Source organism: Dromiciops gliroides, chromosome 1, assembly GCF_019393635.1.
Source record: "Dromiciops gliroides isolate mDroGli1 chromosome 1, mDroGli1.pri, whole genome shotgun sequence".
Taxonomy (NCBI): domain Eukaryota; kingdom Metazoa; phylum Chordata; class Mammalia; order Microbiotheria; family Microbiotheriidae; genus Dromiciops; species Dromiciops gliroides.
This window is the reverse complement of record NC_057861.1, coordinates 270,242,186-270,263,993: the sequence shown is the minus strand read 5'-3', so window position 1 is coordinate 270,263,993 and position 21,808 is coordinate 270,242,186. Positions and strand designations below refer to the sequence as shown.

At 39.0% G+C, this 21,808-nt stretch overlaps 1 protein-coding gene across 1 annotated transcript in view; it reads right to left on the bottom strand.

Annotated features, from left to right (window-relative positions):
• Positions 1-17,590, bottom strand: part of RAB2A (RAB2A, member RAS oncogene family) — a 108,938-nt gene extending 91,348 nt beyond the window's left edge. The window contains exon 1 of the mRNA XM_043970568.1: positions 17,149-17,590. Coding sequence (XP_043826503.1) covers positions 17,149-17,194 — 46 coding nt within the window. The 5' untranslated portion in view covers positions 17,195-17,590. The remainder of the gene's footprint in view (positions 1-17,148) is intronic.
• Between the last annotated feature and the right edge of the window lie 4,218 nt (positions 17,591-21,808).

Below are 21,808 nucleotides of genomic sequence, written 5' to 3'. Positions count from 1 at the left end.
GATTCTAACAATGAAGAACGTGTTTATGAAAGAGAAATAATAAGAACCTCAGGTGCATGTGACCAACCTCTCCACTATAGAGTTTGCAATAGAGGAAGAAAGCCAAATAATCTGCAATGCATTCTAGTTTGGAGGGAAGAACAGATTTCAAAGAAGAGTTCAGGGAAAGGACAGATAGGACCCAATGGCTTGCCTAAAGAGACCAATGTGGATACACAGGGAAATCAATGACAAAGATAAACTCAGTTTTTTTAAAGGCATGTTTCAAGCATCCAATTAAAAAGACAGCAATTAACAAGATAATATAAGAAACAATCTTAATTTACAAAAGACTTACATTCTGACAGTGGAGACAAGATGTCAAAGCACTGAAAGCTTAATGCTGGGGATAGAAAGAAAGGCTGAAACAATTCCTGATCTCAAAGAACTTACAATCTAATGGATGATAAATGTAAACAATTATGTGAAAACAATATATATATATATATATATATATATATATATACACATACACACAGAACTTACAATCTAATGTAGGTGACAACATGCAAATAACTATGTAAAAACAAGACATATGCAGAATAAATTGGAGATAAATTCTGAGTGAAGACACTAGCATCAAGGGGAGATTGTAGAAGATCACATTTTAGGTGAGATTTGAGGGAAACCAAGAGGTGATGAGGGAGTGTTCCAGACATGGGGGAAGTCAGTAAAAATGTCTTTTATTAAGAATTTATTAAGTACTCACTATGTTCCAGGTACTGTGCTAAGTACTGGGGATACACAAAGATGATGAAAACAAAAGCAAGTAACTAAGGATAGACTCAATAGAGTAGCATAGTCCCATAAGAACTTTGTCAGGAATATTTAATTCTATGTTGAGCTAAAGTAGGCTATAGATGCGAAGGACAACAAAAATGGTTTGTTTGTTTTTTTTTTTAAACCTACATTGAGAGTAAGAAGAGCATTAAGCAAGAGAAAGGGCCACTGCACACAACGGACAAAGTGATGAAAAAAGTGAAATACAAAATTCTTATTTTTCTTGTTTTTGCTTCCAAGAAGAATGATCTTTGGACTAGAAAGCTAAAACAAAAACAGCTTAAGAGTAGAAACTTATGATTAAAGTGGAAATGATCATCCATCCAGGTGCTCTCAATGAATTCAAAACACCAGACCTGTATGAATTACATCCTAGGGTACTAAACAAATTTGATAGATATGAATTCTGAGCTACTAAGATCTTTCAAGAATGTTGGAAAACAGAACAGATGGCACAGTACTAGAAAAGGTAAATGATGGTCCAAACTTAAAAAAACCCACAACCAACTATATAAGCTATGGTGCCTATAGCTATAAGCCTATTCCTGGCAAAATTCTAGAATATCATCATTAAAGGGATGGGTATGTTAGCAGTTAAGTGAACCCATGCAATACCACAGCTATGTCTATACTACCCCCACAAGCCCCTCTCTCCAAAGATCACAAAAAGAGGAAAAGGAACAATATGTACTGTGATAAAATAATGGGATATAGCAGATACTCAAAGGCCCACCTGGAGATTAATCCAAACTGACTGAATCAAGTGAGAGTGATTGCTGATTGGCCTACTTCAAGTTAACTGGATTATAAGCAAACCTGGCTGGCCCTTAGGAAGGTATTGTTCTCAGAAGCTGGGGACTTTGAACTCAACTCGAGACCACCTTCAGGTCCAGTGAACCAATGGATTTGGATGATGCTAACCAATCAGCTTGAAGCAGTGTGTAGGGACTGCCTCTGCTCCAATACCTATAGAAGGCTTCCACACTCAGTTTGATAAGAGTTCGTGATTGAAGCAGGCTTGTAGCGGAGGACTTGAGGAAGAACCAGACCAGGCTGGAACTCTAGGCTAGATAGGCCTTTTCTTAACTTTCTGAACTCCACATGAATACCTGTATGCTTTAATAAATGTTTAATGCCCAAAGACTGGTGCTAAAGCTTCTAATTTAAGGTGACCACACATTAGATTTTTTAGACAACAGATTAAATTTTAAATGACACAGTACAAAAAAATATTTCTAGCAGCTATTTTTGCAGAGGCAAAGAGCTAGAAACTGAGGGGGTGCCCATCAACTAAGGAATGGCTGAACAAATTATAATATATGAATATGATAGAATACTATTGTTCTATAAGAATGGATGAAGGTAATAGTTTCAGAAAAACCTGGAAAGACTTATTAGTTCACTGCATTAGTTCATATAAGGACAACAAAAATGGTCTATGTATACCATAACAATATAAGACTTAATGCTAATTAACACAATGACCAACCTTGATTCCAAAGAGTTCATGATAAAACATACTACTTCCTGAGAGAAGTGACAAACTCAAGAGTATAGACTAAGACTTTTTTTTTTGGGACAAGGTCAATATGAGACTGATTCATTGTTAAAAGGTTTTGTTTTTTATTTCTTCTTCATTACAAGGGAGGGAGGTGGAAAGAAGAAAAGATGGATTTTCCTTCATTTAAAACAAAATGAGAAAAACAAGATATTTTTAAAGTGCTTTGCAAACTTTAAAGCACTATGTAAATGCTAGCTATTATTAATTTCTAAAAAGAAAGTCTATCAGTGATCACCATGAGCTAACATGATTTTAACCAAAAAAGGTTGTAGCAGACAAACCTGCCCTTTCTGACAGGATAACCAGACTAGCAGAATAAAGGAAAGCTGTAAACATGAGTAAAGATTATATATACAGATTTCAACAATCAATTTACAAAATCTCTCATGCTATCCTTTTGGACAGGATAGAAGAGTAAGAGGTAGGTGATAATATAGTTAAAAGAATTCAGAGTTGGTTAAATGCTCTGCCACAAGCCAGCTGATGTCAACTTAGAGGGTGGCTGCTAGTGGAATCACTTAAGAATCTATCATTTAACCTGTATTCACAGCATCTTTGTTGATGAAAACTTGTTTATTGTCTTCTCATATTTTTCTTTACGAACTGCCATCCTAAATATGTACATAATCCTTATGAACATCAGATAAAAATGACAAAGCCAGACTGACAGCAGCCAACAACTTTTGGATTCCTTTCCAAGGTAGTAACATCAGACATCTTTAAAACATTATTTACTTGTAGGTATTTCCCCATTATTGAAGTACATTACAAAACTGTCCTTCAATGCTTTCAGTACAAATTTCATTCTCAAGTACCATTTCTACTTCCTCAAATTGGGAAGGTTAGAGAAGGCTGAATTATCAAGGTCTAAATACTGTGGTGTGGTTCCACTGTAATCGATGAAGATAGTGATAAGTGAAAAATGAAATGCATTTGTCAGTATTCTTAACATGCCTTAGAATTTTCATCCTGGGGCAGCTGGGTGGCGCAGTGGATAGAGCACCGGCCCTGGAGTCAGGAGGACCTGAGTTCAAAGCTGGCTTCAGACACTTAACACTTACTAGCTGTGTGACCCTGGGCAAGTCACTTAACCCCAATTGCCTCACTAAAAAAAAAAAAGAATTTTCATCCTGGAAGTTCCCATAAAAGAAAGCTGAAGGGGGTGGGGAGTGGGGAGGGAGGTGTCAGGAATAGAATGACAGTACCTGGCACCACATTATGCAGCCTGGAGAATGAAGACCTGGACACCCTCTTTAAATGGAGATTCTGGGAGAAGTCATCCAATTGGAAGAAGTCAGGGCGGTCAGTCAGTAAACAAATGTTCCAGGCACTGTGCTAAATGCTGGGAATAACATCCCCCCCCCCCCAAAAAGGGCAACAGATAGTACCTGCCCTCTCACAAAACTAATTTGGGAGACACACTTGCAGTGTGTCAATTGCAGGGTTGGAGTGGTTTTCCAGTTTGAAGTTGTTTCTGAGGCATGTCAGAGAAGTCCAAAGTGCAGCCTAGATGAGTCTTCCTTGGTAACGTCCCTTGGAACATCCCTTCATTACCACTTACTAACACCTAGCTTATTCATTACCTTAACATATACGTTTACTAAAACATTTTGCCAAATGAATGAATATTATTGACAGGCCTAATATGCCTCTGAATATTACTATCATCACCTCATCCACCGTCCAATCTTTCTATACACAGCAGGCAGATCTTCATTCACCCAATTCTATTTTGTTCCCATCACATTACTACTCAAAGACCTTTAATGGATTCTCCATTATCTGTAGCAAGGTTCCTTGGCATTTTTTCTGTCATGGATACTTTGGTAGTCCAATGGTAGACTTATGAAGTTTATGGACCTCTCCTCAGAATAACAAATAAATAAATAATGAGAAAATACATCCGATTACAAAGGAAATAAATTGTATTAAAACACGTTAAAATTAGATCAGATAAAACATTTATAAATCACTTATTAAATGTCAGGAAAAATACTACCCTTGATTAACTTAAGACTCTTAAAGATGGAAGTCTTTAATTTAACTGGTATTTGCCCAATCTACAGCCAGGAAACTTCTACCTTCTCTTCCCATAATACCCTGTAATTCAAAATTACTGTTGGCCAAGGTTAGAAAACTTCCTCCAAGCTCTTAGGAAAAAATTCTAGTGAAGAAAATGGGGAGTTGTGGATACACTAGGAATTCATCAACCTATTCTGAAAAATATTTAATTGAACCCTTTGTTCAAATAAACACACAAAAAACCCCCCTACACCAATTAAGTAGAACTAATTGGGATAGACTCCTCTTGAGAAAATGTAACAAGCCATAACTCCTCCTCAAGGTTTTTATAGCCATGTATAGAAAACAGAAGCAAAGACAAATGAAGCGCGCACGTACCCACACACACCCACACGCACCCACACGCACACCCCCCCAAGCCTAGGGCAGTCCTTTTCAGGAATGCTAAAAGCACAGAATTCACTGAGGCTGGCATGAAGACTGGAGTCAACAAAAGTAGGGCAAAGGACTGGTAGGGTGGCAAGAACATTGCAATTGTTGTCACATGCAGATATTACTTGAGTGACCTTACACAAATCACTTCACCCTCCAGATCTCTATTTCTTGATCTATAAAATGAAGGGGTTGGACCTCTAAGGCCCCTTCCCAATTTAAATCTATGACCCTAGGATCAAAGATTAGGACTACAGCTCAGGATGAATGAGTCTATTATTGGCACATAGGCACTTAATAAAGTTTAATGGATTGGATAATGAACAAAGGTGAGAAGGTAAGGCTAAATAATTCCTGTTTTGCTTCTTTTTCCTAGCAAAGAATAATGACATTTGGATTTTAAGAAACAGACCAAAAAGGCTAAATAGGGGATTGCTAACCAAGTTGAGGGTGATGGTAAGAGAGCACCTAGAGGTTTGATGAGTTCTAGTCATCAGAGGCAGATAAACTACTTCCCAGAACACTGAAAAACTGAAATGAGTGTTTATTTCCAGTAAGTGGCCTTTGAAAGCTCAAGAAGAGGCAACTGCTGAATTGGAAAAAAGATATGTCCCAATTTATCCTAAAAGGGAAGCAAACAGAACCTGTAAACTAACTATAGGCCAGTGTGCTTGGCTTTGAATCCAAATTCCAGAATATAGAAGTAAAGGGTTGGTCAGTGACCATGAAAAGGAAGTGGTGAAATACAGAGAAGAACAGAAAGATATAATGAACTGATGCAGTGAAGTGAGCAGAGCCCAAAAAACAACATACACAGTAACAACAGCATCAATAGAAAGAACCACAAACCAAAAAAAAAAAAGTTAATGGAACAAAAGTATAAAGAATAGGTAAGACTCAAGAAGAGATATGAGAAGGCACCCCCAACTCACCCTTTATAAAACTGGGAGATCCTCAAGGTGTTACAAGTTGCACTTTCTCAATTTACCTATCAGTTCTACTCATTTCTTTTCTTCTCTGAAAAATACTATTTGTCATATGTGATGACTTTCTGAGAGAAGGGAGAAGGAAGGCTACCTGGGATAACTATGTAAGAAACAGAAACTTTTAATAAAAACTTTTTTTTAAGTGTTAATGACAAAAAAAGAACATAGATTATTCTTCAAGATCAGGTCTAATTTTCTTTTTTTTTCCTAAGGTACTAGATTGGAAGATAAGAATATTGTAGGTGAAGTCTGCCTATATTTAGGGGGGGAAATCTAAAATCTCTTGTGCTATTCTCATTGAAAAATGTGGATTAGATGATAATCCACTGAGACATTTGAATGACTGAACCCAAAGGGAAGAGTGGAATAACAAAATGGAAGTCTCCCATGCAATTTTTAATCAGTTGGATAAAAGCACAGACAGAATACTTTTAAAATTTTTGTCATCTATTTAAAAATATGCTGGGGGCAGCTAGGTGGCACAGTGGATAAAGTACTGGCCTTGGATTCAGGAGTACTGGAGTTCAAATCCAGCCTCAGACACTTGACACAACTAGCTGTGTGACCCTGGGCAAGTCACTTAACCCTCATTGCCCTGCAAAAATTTAAAAAAAAAATGCTTTTTGGATACTTTACAGATATTATCTCATTTGATCCTTAAGAAGTAGAACCAGGCTGTAAAGTAGAAGGATGTGTTAGTATCCTCTTATAACAGATGGAGAAATTGAGGTGAAATGACTTGTCTAAAGTTACACAGATAATAAAGAGCCTTAACATTAACACAGTTCTCCTGAACCTAAATCCAGATGCTCTTTCCAAAACTGATTTTACCTAGCCAGCATATAAACCTACTTTAGAAAAGAAGAGAAAAAGTAAGCTTTGGTTTGTGCCCTTCCCCCCACCCCCTCCCCCATCTAAGGCAGCAGGGAAATTGTTTTAAATTTATGCAATATATAATATTTTTAAAGTAGGAAAAAAACAGCTTATCCTAGGTTCTGAATGATTTCAACACATTCACTTGTCCCAAAACCAAGTGAGTTCAACACTGCTTTCATCTCTAGGATTCTACAATGTTACCAACATACCTTAAATTAAGATTAAAAATCCACCAAATAGTTGTACCAAGTAATTAGTAACAAAGTGTCTTTGAGGTCAATCTTTGATAAAGGGCACCAATAAAACACTTATTTAAAATGCACAGAAGAAAACAAAAAATATTGAGAACATAAATTTGTTATTACCTTATCCAACTTAATATCCTGCAACAAAAAGTCAGTTCATAATCAATCCTCTTGTTTTTCTCTGTGTATTGAAATGTTTGCTGATGATTAAATTCATAATAAAAAAGAAGTTTTAAAAACTGCACAGTCCATTACAATGGGCCAATTTAAATTACTCATGATAATTCATAACAACTGTTTTATATTGGCAAGACACGTAAAGTGTTTGAAAAATGTGTAACATATTAGAAAAAATTTTGATAGCTCATATGAGCAACATTTTTTGTAATTCTAAACTTCAGCAGATAACATTAACATGGCCCTTTTATTATTTCTCAATTTCAATCCAGAAAGGGATTTAGGAGTGATTACATAAACCCTTTCCCTGAAAACATGCATTCAAGAAGGTGTGGTAGCATCACAGATATTGGAAGCAAAGTAGAAAATATTATCTTACCCTTGTACAAACAGAATCATGGTACATTAGTACCAGCAATACCGTGTATGCTTTTGGTCTACACTTCAAATATATTTTAGATGTGAAGCCAATTAAAATAATCAAGGGGGTGTGCCTATCCTTTGACCCAGCAATACCATAACTAGGTCTATATCCGAAAGAGATCATAAAAAAGGGAAAAGGACCCACATGTACAAAAATATTTATAGCTGCTCTTTCTGTGGAAGCAAAGAACTGGAAATTGAGGGGGATGCCCATCAATTGGGGAATGGCTAAACAAGTTGTAGTATATGAATGTAACGGAATACGACTGTGCTTTAAGAAATGATAAGCAGATGGGATTTCAGAAAAACCTGGAAAGACTTACATGAATTGATGCTGAGTGAAATGAGCAGAACCAAGAGAACATTATACACAGCATCAACAACACTGTGTGATGAACCACTGTGGTAGACTTGACTCTTCTCAGCAATGCAATGATCCAAGACAATGCCAAAAGACTTACAGTGGAAAATGCTCTCCACATTCAGAAAAAGAACAATGGAGTCTGAATGCAGATTGAAACAGTATTTTCACTGTTGTTTGTTATTGTTATTGTTTTTTCTTTCATGTTTTTTTCTCTTTTGTTCTGATTCTTCTCTTACAACATGAGTAATGTAGAAATATGTTTAACATGATTGTGATGTATAACCTATATCAAACTGCTTGCCGTCTTCAGGAGTGGAGAGGGAAGTGTGAGAAAATAATGGGTTTTGAGATGTCCAGAGGGCCCCCCCTTGAGAGGATAGTATTGAGATTGATTCGATTGACTTTGCTAATTAACTCGCTTAAAGTTGACTTGATTGAAACCACACCTACCTGAGAGCCTGGGTGTGTTCTCTGAACTCCCTACCTCAGCACATTCTATTCATGGCCCTCAAGTCCAGTGAACCAATGGATTTGGACGATGTTAGCCAGTTAGCTTGAAGTAGTGTATAAAAACCACCTCTCCTCCAGACCCAGAGGAAACTTGCACTCTCAGTTAGGGTCTCATACATGCTCTTAGAGGAAGACTTGGAGGAAGAAGCAGGCCAGGCTGAACTCTTATCTCTCCTCTAGGGTAGATAGGCTTCTTAACGTTCTGAGCAAAGTGTTCTCTCTTTACTAATACCTGGTATGCTTTAATAAATTCTTAATGCCCAAAACTGGTGCTAAAGCTTCTAATTTCTAAGTAACACATATATTAGAAACCCCAGCTAATTTTCCCTAAACTTGGGACAGAAATATATAGTTTTACTCGCCACAGAAGGGAGGGTAGGAGAAGAATCTGGAACTCAAAAAAATATCTTTTATATACAACTGGAAAAATAATTAAACATAAAAATTTTTTTCAATAAAATAATCAAGGGATTAATATCAAATCAATCAATGTGCCAAGATTTTTTAAGCACCTACTATATTCTACATGCTGGGGATAAAAAGACAAAAATTAAACCCTTCCAGCTTCAAAGAACTTACATTCTTTCAGAGGAAAACGTCAACGAAGTAAATATGAGTAATCTGGGGTAGGAAGGAGAGACAAGTACTAGCAGCTGGGAAGAAAAGGAGAGGATTCCTAGGAGGGGGTGCTTGAGATGATCTTTGAACAGAAGCTAGATATGAAAAAGCAGTGCACTGTAAGCCAAAGGACAGAAACAAAGGCAGTAAGATAGAATGTCATATGTAAAGAACAGCAATAAAACCTAATAAGACAAAATCTTGGCATGAGGCCAGATTAGCACTCCAGTCTGGAATGGTGATGGTTAAAACAATACATGATTAAAAAAAAAACATGAATTACATAGAATAAATGTGGATTCAGTTACCAAATCCAGCACCCTTAAAGAGAGAAAAAAGATAGAAATTCTCAGCTGATTTTGTTTTCAAAGTCCTAAATAAAGGATGTCCCAAAAGTCTTAGTGCAACTTTATGTTTAGTAGCCTTAATAGAATAAGACTTCTGGGACTTTGTATTTAAGGAAACACATAACCCAAAGTTCTACTTTATAGTCAGGTGCCTAATTTTGCACATTTAACAAGGTATACGGGGTATATTGCCAATTATCTCTAACATCCCCTGAAAATGGCTAGGGATATATCCTTTATTATTTCACATAGCAGATAGTAAATTTGTAGAATTAATTATCCCAAGATAATAGAGGCAGAACAAATATTTTTTAAAACTGAAATAAATATATGGATGGCAGATTCATAACAAACTGCAAAGGAATGTTATAGCTATTTTAGGTTATATGCCAAACTTCAGAAGTTAAGAAAAACAAAGAAGTACAACTGGATTGTTGTAATGAATTCTGATTACAATCACCTATAACTGTCATATATTTTAAAGGAAAAAAAAAACAATTAAGAAAATAGCAGTCAAGGTTTTATCATGGGGGCAACAAAGAAAAAGCCTATTGTGATACCACTTTAAAATACGCTATAGAGCAAGGCTTCTTAAACTTTTCCCACTCTTGACCCCTTTTTGCTGGAGAAATATTTACATGACCCCAGGAATATAGATACATAAAAAGGTATGCATAACCTTTTACTGTTGTCAAATTTTGAGACACCCCGCCCCCTGCCCCCAGGGTCAAAACCCAGAGTTTAAGAAGCTAGGCTGGGGCAGCTGGGTGGTGCAGTGGATAAAGCACGGGCCCTGGATTTGGGAGGACCTGAGTTCAAATCCAGCCTCCATAAGACACTTGACACTTACTAGCTGTGTGACCCTGGGCAAGTCACTTAACCCTCACTGCCCCACGAAAATAAATAAATTAAAAAAAAAAAAAAGAAGCTAGGCTATAGAGTAATCTATTGATATGGAAATTGTGAGAAAAGTTCTCAGAGGGATGATGGAGACCAGTGACAGAAACCCTGGCCTACTTTAATTCAGCCATCTTTCTTCTTGAGTGTTCCCCATGTTCTTTCCATTATACTGTTTAGAAGGAAAATAGGGATTCAGGAATAGAAAGATGATGTTGAAAGAAAAATATGGCAGGTACTTGGGCAGATATAGGAGTTCTAAAAGTTCACGTGATAATAATTTTTAAATCAGTGTAGTATCTACCAAAACCAACAGCATTCCTACATAGCAATAACAAAATGCAATCTACAAAATGCATAAAATACCTGGAAATCAATTTCCCAAAGTAGACTACTCAATATCTATAGAGACCTAAATATAAATTGTTCCTTAAAGAAATAAAGACCTGGAGGCAGCTAGGTGGTGCAGTGGATAAAGCACCAGCCCTGGATTCAGGAGGACCTGAGTTCAAATTCAGCTTCAGACACTTGACACTTACTGTGTGACCCTGGGCAAGTCACTTAACCCCCATTGCCCCACAAAAAAACAAAAAACACAACCAAAAACAAACAGCACTATAATGCAATCTTAACAGATTCAGGGAATGTTGCATTTCAGAAATATGGGTATCTGAGTCATACATAAAAACAGTTTTATTTTTCATTTGTTCATTTTTCATCTGAATCAATAATTTTACCTGAGAAATGCTTCTTTTCTGAACTTTATCCTCTTATAAACAGCTTTTTCTCCTAGTACCTTAAAACATACTATAATCATCATAAAATATCAAGAGGTAGCAAGAATTAGCTTGTTTTTGCTTACAGAAACTAAAATGCTAGAAAATGAAAGTTTAAATCAGTAATAGTCAAGAATATAACTGAGTCCTACCTTCCTTAGGAATGCAATACATTATAAGAAAAAAGCCATTTTCCAATAGATAAGTGGTTAACAGTTCTCAAAAGAATTTCAAAAATTAAAAAAAAAAAACACGTGAAAAAACATTCCAAATCATTAATAAGAAAATTCAAATGAATACAAACCTAAAGTATCATCTCACACCAGGAAAAATATTTTAAAAGGCTGGTATAATGTATTTGTAAGGGTTATAGGAAGATAGACACAGCTGTGCATTGTTGGTGAAGCTGTAGTGAATAGGTACAACCATTTTGGGAAGTAATTTGGGATCATGCAAATAAATTGACTAAAATGCCAATACACTTTTACCCCAAAGAAACCACTGATACAAAGAAAGTTCTCAAGCACGCAAAAATATCTACTGTAGAACTTTGTGATAATAAAGAAATGAAAACAGTAGAAATCCATCAATTGGAGAATGGCTAAACAAATTGTGGTACATGACTATAATGGGTTACAATGCTGTAAGAAATACTGAATGCAATAAAAATAGAGAAGCATGGTAAGAACTACATGAACCGATACAGAGTGAAGTAAGCATTCAAGAAAACAAAATAGAATGACAGCATAAGTGAAAAAAACAAACAAAAAACCCCAAAAGTGAATGTTGCAAAATTATAAAGAACAAGCATGACTTAAAGAAGAAATAAGATACTCCTTAACCCCAACCCCTTTACAGATGTGGAAAATTCACAAGTATAGCACATTGCACATATTTATTTTTAAACTTTTTCCATGTATTGATCAGTTGGGCTAAATTCCCCCTTATATATCTCAAATATTATTTGTTATATGGGATGGCTTTCTGGAGGGGGAAAGATATGGGGGAAAAAACTGGTGATATTTTAAAAATTAAGGCAATCAATAAAAACATTTTAAAAATACAACAAATCAACTTTCCCTTCTTTGCATCAAGGAGGACAAATTCTAGGTTTCCACAATTTTTCTCCTTCTTTGCACATGATAGCTTAAGTTTCAGAGGATAAAAATTTCAACTCACAAGTTTAGTTGGTGAAAGGAATTCTTGCTTTGAAAGCTCCCATTACTTTTGCCTGGGGCACATTAAAAAGTTTAGTGACTACAAAGGGCCTATGCCAAATTTGACTCAGGTCTTCCAGAAGCCAAGTCTATCTACCTATGTTTTCCTAAAATGTTTTTCAGAAGAAGAATCCAAGGTGCTGCGTTGTTAATATAATCCAAGAATGTGTCATAATTAGAACTATCATAAATTCTAATAGCTAATCAACTATCCTGATTAAAAATTACTCGATATACTCTAAATTATTTCTTTTACCTTCTGAAGGAAGGTTAATAAAATAATTACATGATACTTATGAAAAGTATGATGTAATCATACATTTTAAAATTTAAATACACTATTCCTATAAAAGGAAAAATGGGCAGAGGAAATCTACTTTATAGGTGAGGAAACTGAGGCATTAAGAAATTAGCGAATAGGGGCAGCTAGGTGGTGCAGTGGATAAAGCACTGGCCCTGGATTCAGGAGTACCTGAGTTCAAATCCAGCCTCATGACACTTGATACTTACTAGCTGTGTGGCCCTGGGCCTGTGACCTGCCCCGCAAAAAAAAAAAAAAAAAAAAAGTCAAAGAAATTAGCAAATATAGACACCATTAAATCAGAAGAAGAACTGGGACTGTTCTACAATGTCTTTTGAACAATGCTACCAAAGAACTGGTAAACAGTGGCAAGCTCAACATCTCTGAAACTCTGGCTCTATCTTCTCTTTTCACAGATTGCTACCATATGTTTCTGTCTGTATTCCCTGCTCCTATTATATTCAAAAAAGTATTTGTTGAGCATGTATGTAAGCAGCATTGTGAAAGGCATCTAATGGGGTACAAAAGCTGCATAAAACAGTCCCTTTCATCAGGGAGTTTACAATACAGAAGAAGGGGGGAAACACCTCCACAAATGCTAATAATAGAAAGCAGTAGCAGCATGTAGAAGAAGCATTCTTTTCTAGGCTGTACCCAGGGCTTCCTCTACCACACCCAAGGTTCTTCATCCAGAAATGTCCCTCCAGCCCTAGAAGCCTAACATTGGAAGTATCCTCTGTCCCAGCAGCAATCCTTGACTGAATAACTCCTCCAAAACCTCAGTTTACCCAGACTTAGCCAAGCCTCAGTTCTCTCTAGTTATCACTCTGGGGCTTCCTCTACCTTGTCGACAAGAGGGCAGAAGCTCTCTCTACCTGCATTTGAATTCTCAGCACTTAGAGTGCCTGTGACATAGTAGGAACTTAATAAATGCTAGCTGACTGACTGAAGAAATGGATTGGAATCAGTCTGAGTTCTAATCCTGGCTTTGCTACTTAGTACTTGTATGACCTTGGGCAAGTCATTTAATCCCTGTGAGTCTGTTTCTTCATCTGTAAAAAGAAAGATTTGGAATAGATCCATAAAGTTCCTTCAAGCTCTAAATCTCTGGAGTTTGGAGGAGAAACAAAAGTTCATGGTGGACATCTGACTTTTACAATAGTGATTCTAAGCAGTGTCAAGATTTTTTGAAGGAGCAAAGGGTACACAACAGGGCAAGAAAGTACATGGGGTGGTAAATAGATCAAATTGTCTGAAGTATAGTGTTTCTTTTGGGTAAGAAAGACATAAATAAGGCTGGAAAGATCCAGGCTAGTTGGTGGAAGCTAAAGAAGAAGCAAGCTAAGGAGTTGGGTTTTGGGATTTTTTTTTTTCATTAATCAAGACCTATGAGATTAAGTTGGATTGCAACTTCCCAGGGCCTAGTACAGCAGTCTACACATAGAAGCGACCTTAATGCTGAATCCTTTGTGTAGACAGCACCTAGGACAATGCCTGGAATATATTAAGCATTAAATGCTTGCTAATTACAACACTTGCAGTAGTAGTCTGGGTATGCATAATCAATGATATTAAGTTCCTACTATGTGCCAAACAATGTGCTAGGCTCTGGGGGATACAAAGGCTAAAATAAAATGCTCTTTGCTCTTAAAAAGTCTGTATACTGAGAAGACAGTGTGTCTGTGTTAGGTATACATACATATACATACAGACCTATATATGTATGTATGTATGTTTATATGTACACACATACACATATATACATACCCATATGTATGTATACATGCATATACATAGAAGGGATAGGGGCTGGACCTTTGATTTCATTGGCATAGGGTATTTGCAGGTGAGAAAACTCCCTTGATGAAGGAAGACTGACATCTTTGCAACTTACTATTGGAGTTACCTTGGGCTGAGAGGTTAAGTGACTTTTTAGGATCACATAGAAATTATGTCAAAAGTCAAATTTGAACCTATGTTTTCGACCACCATCTCATGCTATGTACACACAAAATAATGGTAGGGAATAGGGGAAGCACTAAAGCAAGTAGGGAAGGGTCTTATGCAGAAGGTGGCACTGAGTGGACATTTGGAAAAAAACATTTTAAGAGTTAATGTGGAGAGAGAGTTCATTCCAGACATAAGGCATAGCCCATGCAAAAGCAGAAGACCACAGAATCTTGGCTGGATTGTAGGCTGCAGGAAGGGGAGTGAGTAATGCATAAACAAGGTTCAAAAGGTATGTAAGGCCAGAGTTGTGAAGGGCTTTAAGAGCCAAATAGAGTTTAAATTGATCCTAAAGGAAACAAGTGACCACTGAAGTTTATTGATGAAAAAAGTGACATGATCAGACCAGCCTTTTATGAAAATCAATGGCAATAGCTAAAGGACCAAGGAAAAGGAAAAAAAAAATTAGTGGGAATAGACATGATGTTTGGATCCACAACAGCTAATAATAAATCCCTCTCTCCAAGGGCAACCACAGTTATCTTTCTTTACTCTCTCACCATCTTCATTACTTGGTTATCTAAAATATGTTCTTTTCAAAGACTTCTCACCTTCCTACTTCCTATCCCTGTCCACTAAGATAAACTATTTTTGGATGACTGCCTAAGCTGTGCCCCTCCCATGCCCAGGTGTGCCCTGTCAAATTTAGAAAATCATGGGTTACCAAATAAAAAGTCTAGGAAATTGAATTATCTAGCACGCTATCTTGAAAACAATTTCCTTCCCATACCCCTTAAAAATTCTGATGATTCTACCAGTATTTTAGTGCCTCTTGCTATTCAATTAAATGATTTTTGTGAATTTACCATTACATCAGTGTAACCATCAGAGGCGAAAGCAAGAATATGTCCAAAGTTGTGCAATAGTCACCACTGAAATCAGACTCTCATATATTAATAGTTGAAGTTGTGACATCAAGTTAACTAACACTGAACAAGGCTGTTTTATTATTAGATTCAAAGCTATACCAAAACAAAAACGTACTAAGTGAATTCACAATCTCAGATACAGATAAAACTAACAAATCCTGGGGTATAGTTTTAAGAACACTTTTAAACTTCTAGCTGCTTCAAAAGGAAGTTCGGTCTCCAATAAATTACCTCCTGGGTCAGCCAAACAGAACCTAAGCTCCTGACGGACAGGAATTTTTTTTCTTTGGTAGCATGGCAACACCACTTTACACCTAGCAAGAACTTAATAGTCAACAAACATATTAAGCACCTATATCCCAAGTACAAGGGAAGGCCAAAAAAACCGCCCCAGTCTGCTCTCCAGCTTATATTCTAATGGGGAAGGTAACCTGCAAACAACTATATACAAACAAAATCTATACAGGATGAACTAAGGATTCAGTGGAGGCAATGGCACTAAAATGGATTGGGAAAAAGCTTCCTGTAGAAGGTGAGATTCTAGATGGGACTTGAAGTAAGGGGACAGAAATGAGGAGGGAGAGAATTCAGGTCAAGAGACAGCTAGTGAAAATACCTAGAGTCAGGAGATGGAGTGTCTTGTTCAAGGAACTAACAGAATATGGGAGGGTAGAGAGGAAGATGTAAGAAAACTAGAAAGGTAGGTCAGGTTATGAAAGGCTTTGACCACTACAGAGAGGATTTTCTATTTAATCCTAGAGGTGATAGGGAGGTAATGGAATTTGATTGATCGATGCGTTAGAATTGGACTAGCTTAAATAGCTAATTTTTGCTAAATTTCCCAAATCCTAGTATTTCAATGTTACACATGAATATGATCCCTATGTAAAAACTTTTTAAAAAATAAGACTGGCTTAAGTACCTAAGATATGGTGTATTTCCCAAACCCTAATTACACATTAATATTCTGACATAAAAGTAAAAACAAAAATCTATAACTGGCAATAGCAACTGTTTGCATTAACTTGCCAATAGTATTAGGAAAGATCTTCAGTTTGACACTCAGGTGACCTCGAAAGGTCTTTTACAGGCTCCCAAGACCAAAGCCATTATGGCCTTAAGTAAGATGGGTAAAAGGCTATTCCGCTCCCTTGCCTTCCCAGCCTAGGAAGGGCAGTAACAGGCCTTGACAAGATCATTCAAGTCACAGAAAATGATTCTCCGGTGAAAAATACACAAGTGGCCAACAGCCTCCGGACCCAGGTCCCTCTACCTGCCCCTAGGCCGGGGGAGGGGCTGGAAGAGGGAGGGGTGAGTGATACGGGGCTTGGGGCTCCGGGAGATCCAGGCCAGGCCCGGCCCGGCCCGGCCCAGCCCTCCGGGGTAGCTGCCTCCGGGGGTCACACGTGGCTTCCCCGGCTTCCTCCCGGTGCCCGGGGCGGGGAGCGGCTGGGGCTCGTGCGGGGCGGGGGCCCGGCAGGCCAGGCCGCAGCGGCCGCTCATAGTGCCCACGTCACCGGCTCCAGCACTGCGGAAATGGAGCCGCGGCGGGAGGAGGGGAAAGGGCGGAGGAGAAGCAGGAGGCGGGGGAGGGAGGCACCCGCCGCCAATCGCGCTCGGCCCCGCGGCTCGGGGGGCTCCAGGGCCGAGGCCCACCCGCCCCCTCCCCGTTCCCTGCCCACCCGTCGCCGGACGACTCACCTGTGTCGCCGATGATGATGTACTTGAAGAGATAGGCGTACGCCATGGCCGCGGCCGCTCCGTGCCCCGGGCACACGGCTCCTCCTCCGCCTCCTCCCCCCGGCCCTGCTCAAGATCCCAGACGCCGGCGCGGCCGCCCTAAAGAGGAGTCCGGCGGTGGCGACGGCACAGAGCCCGCAGACCGAGGGAACGGGGAAGACGCCGACACGACGCCGGCAGAGGCAAGACGAACCTCTCTGCCCAACCCAGCCGCCGCGGACCCTCCACTGCGCCCCGCCCCCCGACCTCGACCCGGAAGAGCAGCCGCTGAGCCGGCTGCCGGAGGAACTGAGGAGGAGCGCCCTCCCCACTCCTGTTCCCCCGCCCCCTGTCACGGCGGGCGGGGCCCTGAGCGGAGCGAGAGGGTGGGAGGACCCTAGCCCAGCTGCCGCGGGCGTGGGTGCGGCCGGTCCCGAAGTGGGGAAGAGAAGCGGGCGGAGGGGGCGGGGACTGGGGGCGGGGTGTATGCGGGGAAAAGCGCCTTTCGCGCACGCGCGTATCGGACGAGAGCTAGCTGGGCCTGCTCTGAGGTGGGTGGGCGCTCATTGCGCCCGGGGGAAATACAAACCCTATTTTTGAGAGATTTTCAAGTGAGGTTTGGAAGAAAGGAATGGGAATTTGGAGAACATTTGAAAAATGTGAAAAAAAATCCATCTTTATTTCGTCTGAGCACCAACTCCATATCACAAACTGCCGCCTGGTCATCTTCATCTGGATGTCCCTGAAGGCATCTGTCAGGCTCTGCACTTTTCTATCAGCCTGTCAATTGATAAGCTTTTACTATATTACTATATTTTACTATGTGCCAGACCCGATGCTAAGGCTGGGAATATTAAAATACAAGCATAGGAAAAAAAACAGTCTTTGCCCTCAGGGAGCTTACATTTTTTTTTCTTAGTGAGGCAATTGGGGTTAAGTGACTTGCCCAGGGTCACACAGCTAGTAAGTGTTAAGTGTCTGAGGCCGGATTTGAACTCAGGTACTCCAGGGCCGGTGCTCTATCCCTTGCGCCACCTAGCTGCCCCTAGGGAGCTTACATTCTTTTTTTTTTTTTAGTGAGGCAATGGGGGTTAAGTGACTTGCCCAAGGTCACACAGCTAGTAAGTGTGAAGTGTGTGAGGCAGGATTTGAACTCAGGTACTCCTGACTCCAGGGCTGGTGCTCTATCCACTGCACCACCTAGCTGCCCCTGGGAGCTTACATTCTAATCGGGGCAAGACAATAAATAAAAGGAAGCTGAAAAGGGGAGGGTGGGACGAATGGGATGAAGGTCCCCAACACCGGGTCCAGCCTTCGAAATAGGACCAGTCGCAGGAAAAGGCCACAGAGGAAGAGGATATTTCCAGTGTATTAATTCTAGGACTGCCACGACCTGCCAGGAAAAGAGATTTCTGGAGAATAATAGATTCTGGAGTGCAGATTGGTAAGAAGTTAGGATATGTAAAGTGCTTTGCAATCCTTAAAGCACCATAGAAGTGCTAGCTATTATTATTTTCTGAAAATGAATTCTTTTCTCTTGCCAATCTTGTTCTTTTTTTTTTATCAGTTTGCATATTTCTCCTCAGGTCCACACTATTACCCAGGTTCCTAACTTCGGAAGTATCCTTAAGTGTGCCCATCCCCTCATCTTCCCCCCCCCCCTCCCCGCACCTCATTAGTTGCCAGGTCTTACTCATTCCACCTCTCCCATTTATTCTCTTTCCTCTGGCACGTCTCCCACCAACTCCCATCTCCAGGTCCTCATTACTTCACAAACTGGCTTTTGCAAAAGCACCCTAAAGGCTCTTCCTGCTTCTATTTATAAAATCAAGCTGGCCATTTAATGCCCTCCAACATCTGGGTCCTATCTGCCTTTCCAGACATTTCATCCCACTTCCTTTCTTGTCTTCATTCCTAATGACTGTTCCCCAACGACTCCTGGACATTCCATCTTTGGTCTACCTTCTTATAGGTTGCCCTCCATGCTTACAATGAATTCCTAACTCTATCTCTTGGATTCCTTGGCTTCACTCAAGACTAAGTTTGAGTACCACTTTATATTTGAGGTTTTACTCATCCCTTATATGTTCAAATAATCTCTCCTTAATCTGTACATATTGAGATCTTCTAACTGAATAGAAATAGAAATCCCTTAAGGGTAGGAATTGTTACTTGTGTGTAGTTTTTTTTTTAAATCCCCAGTGCCCTGCATACTTATCAAACCGAGTCAAGTCTCTTAAAGAAATGCTTTAGGAACAGGAAAATATGTTTTGTGTAATCTTAAAAAGCTATCATGTTTTGAGATATTAAAGTTTAGTTTATTCAAACAGCAATTACAAATTAGGACAAAAACACACCAACTATCCCCTCCCAGACTGATATTTGGTAATGGTAAATTAGGCTGTCTTTTGTCTTAATTCTTATCTAGCCCTTAGTCATTGAAAGGACATTGCCTCAGACAAACTGAGGCCTGGGAAAAGACCTTAATTTAGAACGGCCAAGCTTATCCTTTGTACCCCCAGAGCCATGGCCACTTGTCTTGAATTTCATCTTGTTACTGGACTTTGATGACTCTGAAGGAGAGAGTGAAGCTTCACTAAAAACCAATTAACTGGAAAGTCAAGAGAACACCCTATTAATGTCATTTGTCCTCTTCAAGAATTAAGAACAAGCAACTATCCCAGAGAGCAGTAAACAACAGGGATCTTATTTAATTGTGTTTTTTCCCCCAATCTTAACAGTATTTTATTTTTTTTCCAGTTACATGTAAAAATAGTTTTCAACATTTGTTTTAAAATATTTTGATGGGGCAGGTATACGGTGCAGTAGATAAAGCACTGGCCCTGGATTCAGGAAGACCTTAGTTCAAATCCAGCCTCAGATACTTGACACTTACTAGCTGTGTGACTCTGGGCAAGTCACTTAATCCTCATTGCCCCCCCCCCCAAATAAACAACTGAGTTCCAGATTTTTCTCCCTCCCTTTCTTCCTTCCCCCATCCTCAAGACAGAAAGCAAACTGATACACATTATATATGTGCAATCACATTAAACATATTTCTGCATTAGTCATGTGAAAAAAGAATCAGAACAAAGTGGAAAAACCTCAAAAAAATGGAAATTGTGTGGCTCAATCTGCATTCAGATTCTACAATTCTTTTTTCTGGATGCAAAGAGCATTTCCATCATGAGTCCTTTGGAACTGTCTTAGATCATTGCACTGCTGAGAAAAGCACAGTTGATCATCGAACAATGTTGCTGTTACTGTGTATAACATTCTCCTGGTTCTGCTCACTTCACTCAGCATCAGTCCACTTAAAGTCTTTCCAGGTTTTTCTAAAATCTGTCTGCTCATCATTTCTTTTTTTTTTTTTTTCTGGGGCAATGGGGGCTAAGTGACTTGCCCCAGGTCACACAGCTAGTAAGTGTCAAGTGTCTGAGGCCGGATTTGAACTCAGGTACTCCTGAATCCAGGGCCCGTGCTTTATCCACTGCGCCACCTAGCTGCCCCTGCTCATCATTTCTTATAGCACAATACTATTCTATTACATTCATGTACCATAAATTGATGGGCATCCCCTTGATTTCCAATTTTTTGCCATATTTAACTGCTTTTTAATTCAATATGATTTTCCTCTTGAAAAGTTGCATCATACTGCTTATCTGCACCTTTTTGTGCAGATAAAACAGAAATAGTGATGTTTTTATTGCATAGTTTTTGAAAGTATTTTTGGAAACAAATCATGGGCAACAATATTTAAATATCTCATAGCAGATATTGTATGCATTTTTAAAAATTCATAATTAAAACATTTTCAGGGTTTTCTTTTTCTCTCCTGACTATTCCACCTCACTTTCTGACAAGACAAGAGGTATTCTACTACCTCTATCATTCTCTTAGGACTTTAGCAACCTGATTTTCATTTATTTCACAAGTAAACACCAATTAAGCATCCACTGTGTAAAATAGACTTTTCTACTGTATAAAAGAGACCTTGTTAAAGCTTATAGCTCTGATTCAACTAGTATTATATGAATTTTTTTTTAGCTGATCTAAGGATAAAATAATGAGGGGGAAAACCAAAATCCTAAACTGGACTAGAGCCCATTTTGATTCTTTTGCCCTTTACCAAACCATGTCCCCAGTTTATTCTTGTTTGTACGGAATGAGTTGGAAGACTGTTTCTTTCAGTGTTCAGCAGTATTAATCCCACTGAATCTCAAGTATCAGTAATGGTTACTCTTTCTCAGAAATCAATGGTGATAATAAGGTATAATGGGAAAAGCACTGGATACAGAGTCAAAGGACCTGGGTTCAATGAACATTTTGTGAAGGTCATATGACCAACAAGATGGAGGCCTGGACATTTGCTCCAGTCTCCACTATTAGAAAAATGTACTATTCTGTACTGGAGGTAAAACAATTACAGCCATTGCTAAAGGAAAGTAAAATAAGAAGCTCTACAAGCTAATAGCTGTATAAGTTAACTGTGGAGAACACCAAACCCTAAGGTACTCGGCACTCTCTCCCCACCATTTCTACTCTCCAGACAGGCACAAAACAAATTCATTAGCTTATACTTTAAGACTCACTCAAGGATTTCCCAGCTACATATCAAAATGCCATCACGATGTCAGGGTCA